The 11,939-nt window shown below is 41.3% G+C and overlaps 1 protein-coding gene across 2 annotated transcripts in view; it reads left to right on the top strand.

Moving 5' to 3' along the window:
• TRANK1 (tetratricopeptide repeat and ankyrin repeat containing 1) overlaps positions 1–11,939 on the top strand; it is a 122,041-nt gene that overhangs the window by 95,209 nt on the left and 14,893 nt on the right. For both annotated transcript variants that reach the window (XM_017866557.1, XM_017866561.1), the window contains 5 exons: positions 1,800–1,999; positions 2,290–2,427; positions 6,788–6,934; positions 7,737–7,893; positions 11,250–11,338. In XM_017866557.1, the coding sequence (XP_017722046.1) occupies positions 1,800–1,999; positions 2,290–2,427; positions 6,788–6,934; positions 7,737–7,893; positions 11,250–11,338 (731 nt within the window). The remainder of the gene's footprint in view (positions 1–1,799; positions 2,000–2,289; positions 2,428–6,787; positions 6,935–7,736; positions 7,894–11,249; positions 11,339–11,939) is intronic.

The raw sequence follows: 11,939 nt of genomic DNA, 5'->3' as shown, positions 1-11,939 counted from the left end.
CTCAAAGTGCTGGGATTGCAGGCGTGAGCCACCGTGCCCGGCCTGTTGTTGAGAATTTTGCATGTTGATAATGTGGAGTTTTATTGCATTCATTGAGATTCACATAGCATAAAAGGCACCCATTTGAAATGTGCAGTTTAGTGTTTTTTAATGTATTCACAAGATTGTGCAACTATCACCATCATCTAATTCTAGAACATTTTCAGAAATTAAAAACCCCCTCAAAACCCATAACCATAGCAGTTACTACTCGTTGTGTCCTTCCTCCCACTCCACGGCAACAACTCATCTTTCTGTTTCTACAGATCCACCTGTTGTGGACATTTCATATGGGCGGAATCATATAATGCATGGCCTTCTGTGTCTAGTTTCTTTCACTCAGTTTAATGTCTTCAAGGTTTATGCATGTATAGTATGTATCAGCACTTTATTTCTTTCTATGGTTGAACCATCTTTTATTCTTTGAGTATGGCTACACAAAAAATTACTTGTCTAGTTCCCTAGAAGGCCATTTAAATGGATTCCACTGCAACTTTCGTTCCCTTTTCTGATTCTCCTGTTAATGTAGATATATCTTTGGTCTCTGCTAACTCCTAATGGGAAGAGAACCACAGTAGAAGCTTATTTGCTTAGATTCAGCAGTTTCCAAAACCTTAGACTTATTGCTTTATATTGTATACTTTTAATAACAGTAGTATTGGATAGTCACATTTTCCTTTCACTATTTGGTAACTGCAATGGGGATACATATGCCCATTTCATGATGTTCTACCTAGACCATTGTATTCTATCTGGTGTTAGTAAAGGGCACATGGCCTCTAAGAGTAGTGGAGAGACCCAGGAAGGTCTTTGTTCAAGTCCCATCACTTGGAGATATTTATTAACTTCTGAGACCTCAGAGTTCCTGTTTGTAAAAGTGCAGTTGTCTCATCTGTCTCACTGCATTGTTGTGAGGATTTGTTGTGAGGATTAAATGGGATGACTTTCTTTTAAGGTGCCTGCTGTATGATAGGCATTCAGTCATTGTCACTATTAATGTCACTTCAGATGTTAGAGAAGAAATGGGACCCAGGAAAAAATCACTTTGGAAAATCCCCTCTCCTGCTCTGACATTTTTTCTTAGTGTAATCCTTTCTCAACTGAGTATAAACCTGGGGGAAAAGAGTGATGGAGGCCTTGGTTGCTGTCCTTAGCTCACATGCAGCACTGTTTTTACCATGGTAATGTTGCTTCTGACTCTGTAAGCACCAATGGGAGAGGACAAAGTAATTGTGGTTTTCTTACCAAAGTCAATACCAGCCCCTTATGAGAGCATTCTAACAGCGCTCATTGTTTTTTTTCTTTTTTTTTTTCTGTTTTGTTTTGTTTTTTGGTTGAGACAGAGTCTTGCTCTGTCACCCATGCTGGAGTGTGCAGTGGTGTGATCCCGGCTCACTGCAACCTCTGCTTCCTGGGTTCAAGCGATTCTCTTGCCTCAGCCTCCCGAGGTCTCATTGTTTATATTACATTTTTGCCTTGACTCTTCTTTGTGAGGTAATTTTCTCTAATATGAATATAGATTGGGGAGGAGATCCCACAAAACTCTCTGAGCACAGCAACATATATCTGCCTTCTCATCCACTGCACCCAGAGAGCTCAGGGCTGCAATGGTAATCAAATGGGAACTGAAAACAGGCTTGCAATTATACATACTCTAGGGGTCAAATCTGCTTGTCAGGAAAACATGTCCCCACCCCAGATAACCAAAAAACTCAGCCATGTTTTTCATTATCCAACTTGGGGTTTCTATTTCGTTCCAGGAATCCTCAATCTGGCATCTGGAGTGGTAGATTTACTTCAGTTCTATTTCCCAGAATCTTTTGATCGCCTTCCAAGGGATTCTGGCCTCTTTGATGGTCCCAAGCCAACTGTTCTGGAGTCTTGTAGTGTAAGCGACTTGGCAATTTTGCTACGAGGGAATAAAAGGAAAACTCAGCCCATTGAATTTGGAGCCCACCAGGTGAGCTGCTTGGGATTTTATGTTTTGAAATAAAAGATAGTTTGCAATTAAAAAAAGGTTTGAGAAGCTAAATTACTCTGCAAGGTAGCATTAAAAATAGTCCCTGTCCCACAGTGGGTGAGTTCCAGAGATGGCTGAGTGAACAAGTGTTTCAATCTTTCCCCTGGCCTGCCTGACCATGTTTATGCTGGCCATTTCTCTTTAAAAACATTACCTTCCTCCCATAGAAACAGACTGAGGCTTACTGAGGTTTTCTCTGTAGAATTTGATGTTCTTTTGTTTTTCTTTAGGTAATCCTTGTGGCCAATGAAACGGCAAAGGAGAAAATTCCAGAAGAGCTGGGGTTAGCACTTGTGCTAACAATTTATGAAGCAAAAGGCTTAGAATTTGATGATGTCCTCCTTTACAACTTTTTTACTGATTCTGAGGTATGTCACACCTAATTCTTTTCACACAATGAATATTTGTGTATGAGCTGAACTTCACTCTGGGGAAGAGAATTTGGAGCTGAGGGTAAGGGAGTTTATCATAGGCTCCTGTTTGTGTTTTGGAGCATCATTCATTCAGTATGAGGTTTTGTGTGTTTAGATGTGGGTCTGACATTAGCTGTGGGTTGTTTCACAGTGTGTCATGGGCTGGTTCCCCCTGTGCCCTGCCTTTCTTTGGCTCTCTAGTACCCAAGTGCCAGTGTACAGTTCTCATTAGCCACTGTTATCCTTGGCTCCCAGGGATGCCCAAGTTGGAGCAAGCTCTAAGGAGAGCCTTACAGATGAAGCCAAGGTTAGCAATGTCCACCCTGTGATGACAGAACTGGGTAAGGTCAGTTCATAGATAGAGACAATTCCAGGAAGACAAATGAGGCTTGGTTCCTGCCCTCTGGATCAGGTAATATGGGGGACAAGAACAGCTTCCTTGCATGGGAGACCCCTCTAGCATGGCTTTACTACCACTGCTTGCAGCCCATGCAGATGGTGGCAGCCAAAGAGTCCCCACATTGACCCCCAGTGACCTCTGTATTGGTCCACTGCTTTCACTTGGCTCCTGAGTCCTTGTGGGTTTTTCTCCCCAAGCTTAGTTCATTATGGGTAGAGCCATCAACTCATGGCCATTGTCCTGGGTTTTCTAGCCACTGTTTTCTCTTTTCCACCATCTTTTGGTGGAGACTCAGGCTGGCTGCTGACTGTACTGTGGGGTCTTCTTTGGGGACTTAGCTGGCTGTGTCCCAGTCCTTGTTGCAGACTTCCATTGCACATGATGCATGCTTAAAGGGGTTATGTTATACCCAAGTCAAGAACACTGTTGGATTTAACACTTTAAAAATTTGCGCCAGAACTGACCCTTTAGATAGAGTCCTTCCTTTTTTCTTATCATTTTTTAAATGTTATTTTGCCTTAATAACACAACTATTATAATATTGCTATAGGCGCTGTGCAGTGTATAGAGTCATTGTCTCACTCCACCACCCCTCTGAGGTTATATGTATTTTTATTACTCTCATTCCATTTTTTAAAATGTATTTTTATTTTTATAGAGATATGGTCTTGCTGTGTTGTCCAGGCTGGTCTCAAACTCCTGGCCTTAAGTGATCTTCCCGCCTTGGCCTCCCAAAGTGCTGAGATTATAAACATGAGCCACCTTTATCTGTAGATAAAGCAGAAGATCACTGAGATTAGTAAATTTCTCATAGTTATGACGTAGATGGTAGAGCCTGGAGATGAACTCAGATGCTTTGAGTTCTAAATCTCTTTCCATTTTCCTTCCTTTTAAAGTCTCGCATGCGAATTGAATTCCAGAACCTTCCACAATTAGCATATCACTGCGATTCCTTATGTACATTCCTTTCCTATTAAATTTTGCTAATAAAATCAGATGCACACTCATTAACCCTGGAACCATTTTTACCTCTGAGGACTAACTTTTTTTCCTAATGATACATCCATCGGTCATGGTTGGACTGAGGCTCTCCTAAAAGAGGAAGGGTAAGACTTTGTTGTTTCTGTTCTTTATTAAGTACCAGTTGTATGCTTGTGCGAGTAAGAAACTCAAGGAGCTCTGGACTTCAGGATCTGTAAATTGTGGTTGGCTTTATTTGTGAGAGAAAAATCCAGTTTTGTGTCTTACCTTGATCCTGGAAGTGGCGAAGGCTCAGGTATCTTGACCCTGTGCCCCCACCAATGGCTCAGGGAGTTGCCTGAAATTAAAAAAATCCCAAACGGAATCTTTTGTTAACATCCACTTCATCCTGTGTACACAGTAAGACTTCGGGGAATACTTTGGTTGGGGTTCTTCCTGGTGTCAATGTGACCATGCATTCCCTGGCCCAAAGCACACTCTCAATTTATCATTTACAACTTCCAGGCCAAAGGGAATCAGTCAGCAGATGAGAGGAAATGCTTTCATAAACGGAGAGGAAAGACAGGTCCCATATATCCCCAGCCTCTTCTGGTCTGGCTGCTTACGTGGGGTTTCTTTCGAGGTAACTGAAGGCTGCTGAACAGTGATTGCTATTTGAACTTGGGGAACTGTGGAGAGCTCTTCTCTCTCCTTGACCTCTTCTTCCATCTCATTTATATTTCAGGCAAGCTCTCTCTTTGAAGCAGCTGTTATCTGGGCTTATATGTGAGTGGGTTGAGGGGTATGGTGCTTGTTGGCCTGATTTGTGATTCTTCTCTCTAGAGGGTTTGTTGTTACCTGTTGAACCACATGATCACCAAAGCCATCTCCTGAGATGTGAAAGGGACCACAGAACGGCCACCCCAAAGCTTTTTGTAGGATGTTGTCTTCTTTTGGGGGAGAGGAAGTCATTCTTCCAGTCACCCTGAAGCTATCCTTCGATGGGGACTTGGAAGGGTGACTGCCATTTATACCTTGCCCCAGTGGGACCTCCTTTGTTTCATACTCGTGGCAGTGGGACAGGAGGGACTTTGAAAACTACAACCTTTATGGGTTGTCTAATTGACCTAGAGAATAGACCCCTCAAAGGTAGACTTGCTAGTAAAATCTAAGACTTTTCCTTCACAGTTGATGGTACCAAGAGAAGAAACTGGAAGACTTTAAATTTTCCTACTTCTATTCCCACAAATGCTATAGGCCTATATCCTTGCTACAAGTACATAAGTGCACTCCTAAAAGGCCCTACCTTGGAAATAAAATATGTTTGATTCATGAAACAGGCCATTCGTGTGCCATCTGAGCAGCTTTTGCTTCTCTTACAACTGTTTTAAAATACACTGTGTTTCCCTAGCCCTTTCAATGTTAGCCAGTCTCTGTCTCATGCTACCTGCCAGGAGGATCCTCTCAAACGTTAAGCACTTGGGTCTTCTGCCTACTTTCCTTGGCAAACAATTTTGTTGTATGCATAGCTTCACAAAGAGGCCAGTCACAAATATGTCCTGAAGATCGTTTTAAACCTTCCAACTACTTAAGTGATTTCATGATTTCAGAACATGGCGATTAGTACTATAATTGATTGGTAGCATAACCATTCCTATTTAATAGACAGTGTTTAAGGCATTTAACCTTGTTTACATAGTTTAAGTGATGGAGTAACTTAAGGCAGGTAATAAACTCTATCTACTTCACCTTTTCAGCATGCTTTAAAAGTTACATAGATGGCAAGTAGCACCATTTTATAAAAAGAAAAGTAAAGGCTAGGAGAGCTACTCTCACAAGACACAGGAAAGTATGAAATATGAAGTTTCTTAAGAATTTTGAGTTCTAAATTCTGCATGTAATCTGGGCACTTCAGTTTTACTGGGGTCTGTAAACTACAGCCTGCTGACCAAATCCAGACTACTGGAGTTTTTTTATGGCCTGTGGGCCAAGAATGGTTTTCACATTTTTAAATGGCCAGAAAAAAACCCAAAGGAGAATAGTATTTTATGGCATATAAAAATTATATGAAATTTAATTCAGTGTTCCCAAATAAAAGTTGTATTGGAACATGACACATTCATTCATTTACTTGTTGACTGTGGCTGGATTAGCACCAAAATGACAGAGTTCAGTAGTTGCAAGAGAGATCATGTGACTTGCTATGATAAGAATATTTATTATTTGACACTTTCAAGAAAAAATTTACCAACCCCTGGTCTTCGTAGTCACTTTGGTTTTGGGGTTTGGGTAAAGGAAAAAATGGGTAAAATATCAACTATTAAACATTGTACTAGTCATTTGACACTGATTATCTGTTTTTATTTTCTCAACAAAGTTGGGTAGTATTATCCTCATTTTATAGAGCAGGATAATAAACAATGTGTTCAAAGTTGCATAATTAATAAATGGAAGAACTGAGATACAAATTTCTTCTGTCTGATCTCAGAATCTACCTTGCACATCATAGAACTGGATTTTCTTTATCATCAGTTAAATAATTTAGTTAGAATATTCTGCCACATGTGTCTTAACTGCTGACCTTACGTGCATCTCTTAACCATGTTGTGAGAAGGGGTGAGGATTCATTCCCCTGTCCGTACTGATTGTAGAAATTCTTTCAATGAGAATAACTCCCTGAGCCCTTAGCATTCTTTTCTGGAAGTGGTCATGTGTGCCTGGCTTCTTAGCTATCTTGGTCTAGTGTGTGGGGAATTTTCACAACTTCCCTGATATCTGCTTGTGCAAGCTAATCTCCCTCCTATCCATTCTAAGATCACAGGATGTATCTTCTTCAAAGTTGGGGTTGAAGGCCTGGTCCCTCGATGAGGCTTAATTTTCCTTGAAGCTCAGGGAGGTTGTATGCATAGTTCAAAAGCATATTCTGTTGGTCTTCACTTTTTTGTTGTTGTTCAGGCTTATAAGGAATGGAAGATCATTTCCTCATTCACACCTACATCAACTGACTCGAGAGAGGAAAACCGGCCATTGATTGAAGTACCCCTGGACAAACCAAGCTCTTCTCAGGGTCGATCTCTCATGGTGAATCCAGAAATGTACAAGGTGAATTTCTGCCATTTGTCAACACATGTACTTGATATGGAAGTAGTAAAAAAGGCCTGGAAGAGAAGATGAGAAAGAAAAATGGAGCTTGTACTTGGCTGGTTTTCCTCAGCAACGGGGAATGGAGGATAAGAAAGGGAGGGGCAGGGATCTCAGTTTTGGTAAATTCCCTTTTTCTTAGTAGAGAGCTGGGCTTGATGGGTGGGCACTATCTGAAGATGGAAGGAGGAGGGTTGTACTTTCTAGTTCACCTCTGGAACTCAGCTTTGTTCAGAAATTTTGATGCAATCATAAGGTAGGTGGAGTAATTCAGTACTAGTGATAGTTACAATAGAAGTGTATGATGGTCTAATTTTTAAAAGTAAATCACAGCAATCGTGTAAGATGTAACCTTTGAGATAAACTGTGGACATGGGGTCTGTCTGTACCCTTCCAGTGAATCTTCCACTGTAACTTTCAGTGAATCTATATTTCAGAATTAACTCAAAATACTTATAACAAAAACAGGAAGAAAAACAAAACAAAAAAAATTATGGCTGATTCAAAGGTCATCCTATACAGATGGCATGCTCACTTCCTGCTTAGGTGGGTTAAGGGGTGGAGTTTCTCATAGCCTCACTGGAACCTCACTTACCTGTGTTGTGGCCACAGTGAGTTCCTGCTATCCTGTTCTCAGCTGTGCTATGCTTCTCTAAAATTTAGTTTTTTTGTTTTTCCAAAATCAGAGTAAGCCCATTGAAGTGTGTCACATTGTAGCTATAGGCAAGTGGCTCATCGTCTTTGTCCTCAATGTTATCTTTAGCTCCTCAACGGAGAGCTGAAGCAGCTGTACACCGCCATCACACGGGCTCGGGTCAACCTCTGGATCTTTGATGAAAACCGAGAGAAACGGGCTCCCGCATTCAAATATTTCATTAGAAGAGATTTTGTCCAAGTTGTAAAGACAGATGAAAATAAAGGTAAGATCCTGTTAAAATACTCTCACTGTTGGAGGAATCATGTTTCTCTCAACCATTCTTCTGGTCAGGAATTAAAGGTGTAGTTTTTTGAAAGTGCTTTATTTTTCCATAATCTTCTGAGAAATGAAAGTTGTGACTCATTTGCCAAGCTGTGTGGGAAAGTGTAGCTGTAGTGGGATTGGGAAGGTTAACTCCTTCAGGGAGTCATGTAGGTACATGCCTTTGACCCAACAGTTCCACTTCCAGGGATATATCTGAGATATTTGTGTTCAAAATCTCAAAGATACCTGCATGAGTATGCTCATCACAGCCCTGTTTGTAATTACAAGAAACTAAAAACAATCTTAATGTCCTCCAGTGAGGGAAAGGCTAAATGCATTTCTTTCAGGGGACTACTATGCAACCATTAAAACGAAAAAGGAGGTGGATTGTCATTTACTGATAAGGAAAGATGTTCAAGATGTATTTGGTGAAAGAAAAATTTTAAACAGTATGGGTAGAATGATATAATTTATAAGTAACTTTATATTATGCAAATATAAAAACCATTTATGCTTATCAGTATATATCAGAATAGAATGTTTATGCATGCATATGTATGTATGTGTATATATACAAATACCTATTGAAGTGTCTTTAACCATCAAATCCAATTCAGTTCCTGAGTTTGTTTAACAAGAACTGGGTTTGTGAGAGTTCAGCTACTGAGTTAACAGGTTGTCTGAATCTGTTTGGTTTCTGAGTTTCACAAAACAAGCAAATTAAGAGTTCAGACAGTAAGAACTCTTATTTCCAATAGTAAGAACCGATAGTTCAGATAGTAAGGAATTAATCAGAAAACTTATCTGTATTCCGTTCCTGATTATGGAAATAGCAAGAGTTTGGAGAGATAGCATGCATATAAATTCATGTATACACCTATTATTTCTGATGCAAAACTGTTTATAGTGATTACCTCTGGTGCTAGGGTTGGTGGGTATGGGGTTGTCGAGTAGACATGGACACCTTTTACTTTTCACCTTCTTATCTCTGTGCTATTTGCAGGGTTTTTTTTTTATAATTGTGTATTTTTTTTCCCCATAATTTGCAAAGACTACCTAACAAAGTGAAGTTCTCCTGATGGGATAACTGAGAAGAGAAATAATCAGTCCTTCATGAAGGAGAAAATTGTTGTCTTTCTTGAGGATTAGTTGTCAAGTCATCTCCTCAAAGCCATTGTTCATTTCTATAAGGGTAGGGCAAGGAGCAGGGTTTGGCTGCTGGAGAGAGGTTTGTCCTGAGCATTCCTCAGTCAGTTTGGAGGCTATTTCTGGTTATTACTGATGGCTCGGTTGGGGACTAGGATTAGATTTCTTATCCTAAGACTTGACTATTGTGATGGGAAAAGTCAAAGGCTAGGAGTTAAAAAACAAAATATAGCTTCTCACAAAAACTCTTCACCTGTGTAATGACAGGACCTTGTTCAGGTCCCATTTTCTCTCCCAAAGGAAAATGAGTGGATTGGCCTAGTGTAGGCCTTCCCGATCTTTCCTGCAGCTCATTCCCCTTTATTCCCCAAGTATGTTCTGGCATCCACTGTAAGAGATCATATGGCCGGGCGTGGTGGCTCACGCCTGTAATCCCAGCACTTTGAGGGGCCGAGGTGGGCGGATCACCTGAGGTCAGGAGTTCGAGACCAGCTTGATCAATGTGGTGAAACCCCGTCTCTACTAAAAATACAAAAATTAGCCCAGTGTGGTAGTGTGTACCTGTAGTCCCAGCTACTCAGGAGAATGAGGCAGGAGAATTGCTTGAACCTGGGAGGCAGAGGTTGCAGTAACCCAAGAATGTGCCACTGCACTCCAGCCTGGGCGATAGAGCAAGACTCCATTTGAAAAAAAAAAAAAAAAATCATAAGATAGTTGACTTTTTATATTTAAAAAATTCAAAATGAAAACATTGCAATTTATTTTATGTTTTGGGAGCATTAAGAATGCAAGAAAAAGTGCAGTCTTAATTACAAATTTTAAGTTGTACATAGTAATTCTTCTAAAACATCTGTTCCCATTGTGTTTGGATTGAGTATAACGATTATGCGATTTGTGTTTCTTTTACATGGCATCTGCAGAGTTCACTGGCCTCATTCTGAGATAATATGGGATGGGGTTTTGCCGTGGGAATTGAATGTCACAGGGGCACTCATAGCAACACATAGGGAGTCAGAATAAGATGCTGGGAAGTCATCACTGTACTGCTACACAGCTCCAGCGGAGGGCGAGCAGGGAGGGATCAGGCTGTGATGCTTAACGTGTGTTTTTGCGCCTTCCAAACAAACCTGGCCTATCTGCCTCACTCCCTCAGTTGATATCCATTGGCCTAGGTGTCTCTGATTCCTTTAGCTCTGATTTGTCTGCCAGTATTGCCCTGGAATTCACTGTATTTTGTGTGCTTCATGAAGCTGTGGCTCAGAACCTGCAGGGATTGTCACCCATTGTCAGTGATACTCTGGGGGATAGCAGGTGGCAGGGTGGGGGTGGGGTGCGGTGCGGTGCTGAAATAGTCACCAGCAGGCTGGTGAGGATAACAGAAGGGATGGACAGCAGGTGTCCCTGTCCACTAATAGGAATGTGTCAGATTGCTTATTGTGATGAGGGCAAAGTTTGCACATTTGGAAATAGTGTAAAATTTTGTCACTTTTTTTTCTTGCTGAAGCCCTGGCCTGGGAGCTTGCTAAAAGCACTTGACTTTGGGTTTTCAAGGAGGAATTTTTAATTTCTGTCTTCTGATTTGTAGCCATAGAAAAGGAAAGTAGACCAAAATTTAAAAACCAAACCACATCCTTTCTCCCCTCTACCTCCTCCTTTCATTACCCTCAGAAATGTGGTTTGATAAGTTAAAATATATCTTACATGAATACTAGAAAGACAACAGGTTAGTCTGCTCTGACTGCCATAACAGAATACTACAGACTAGATGGCCTAAACAACAGAGTTGTATTTTCTCACAGTTCTGAAGGCTAGAAGTTTAAGATCAAGGTGTTGGCAGGGTTGGTTTCTTCTGAGGCCTCTCTCCTTGGTTTGCAGCCCAGCCACTCTGTGTCCTCACGCTCTTGCCCCTGGTGTCTCCCCAGGTTCTAATTTCCTCTAAGGACACCAGTGAGATTGGATGAGGGGCCATCCTAATGGCCTCATTTCAACCTAGTCACCTCTTTAAAGGCCCTATCTCATTCCAAATGCAGCCACATTCTGAGGTACTGGGAGTTAGGACTTTAACAAGTGAATTTGGTGGCTGGCGGGGAGACACAATTCAGCTCGTAACAACAGTTTTAAGTGCAAGAAAGCCCAGAGAAGCAAACACACTTTTCTTTCTCATTTCAGACTTTGATGATAGCATGTTCGTTAAGACCTCAACTCCTGCAGAGTGGATTGCACAGGGAGATTACTACGCCAAGCACCAGTGCTGGAAGGTAAGGGGTTGGACTAGGAGCCAGGGGATGAGGGATCCTTGTCATTGGTGCCCTCGTCAGACCTCACAGGCAGGTTTCCCAACGTGGTGTTTGTCACTAGGAAAGGATGAGGGTAATGGTGCTTGTGCCATGTGTTCTGAAACATCAGGTCACCTCAAGATGAAGAGAGCTTCCTGTCCTGCTCCTTTTCTGGTCAGTGCAGGCATGACAACTCTTCATTTTGGCCAAGTGCCAGCATGTGCTGATGGATCATGGAGGGCTGTGGCCTTTGCCCCACCAAGGAATCCTTCTATATATTTTCTTTCCCTCCAGTACTCTATGCCTAAAAGCTTTGCTGTCATCATACTGCATCTTAAAGCAGTAAAAGATTGATCTCTCATTTGATTTTTTTCAAATTGACCAAACAGGTTTCATTGCCAATCTGAGTCTGGTGAATATAGGTTAAGCTTTATTATTACACTGCACTGGCCAACTTCCAGCTACAAGCCATCTTAGTGGTCCTGAGCAGTCTTCTTCCAGGAAGTGTTATCTCTGCAGCAGACCTCTTGAAATTTTGAAACTAGGTTAAACAGCCGCATTCCTTTTCCCAAAGTCAGCATTC

This window comes from Rhinopithecus bieti, unplaced genomic scaffold, assembly GCF_001698545.2.
Source record: "Rhinopithecus bieti isolate Rb0 unplaced genomic scaffold, ASM169854v2 scaffold_2432, whole genome shotgun sequence".
In the NCBI taxonomy this organism is placed as follows: Eukaryota; Metazoa; Chordata; class Mammalia; order Primates; family Cercopithecidae; genus Rhinopithecus; species Rhinopithecus bieti.
The sequence above is the reverse complement of the archived record's forward strand: the minus strand, read 5'-3'. Positions and strand labels throughout refer to the sequence as shown.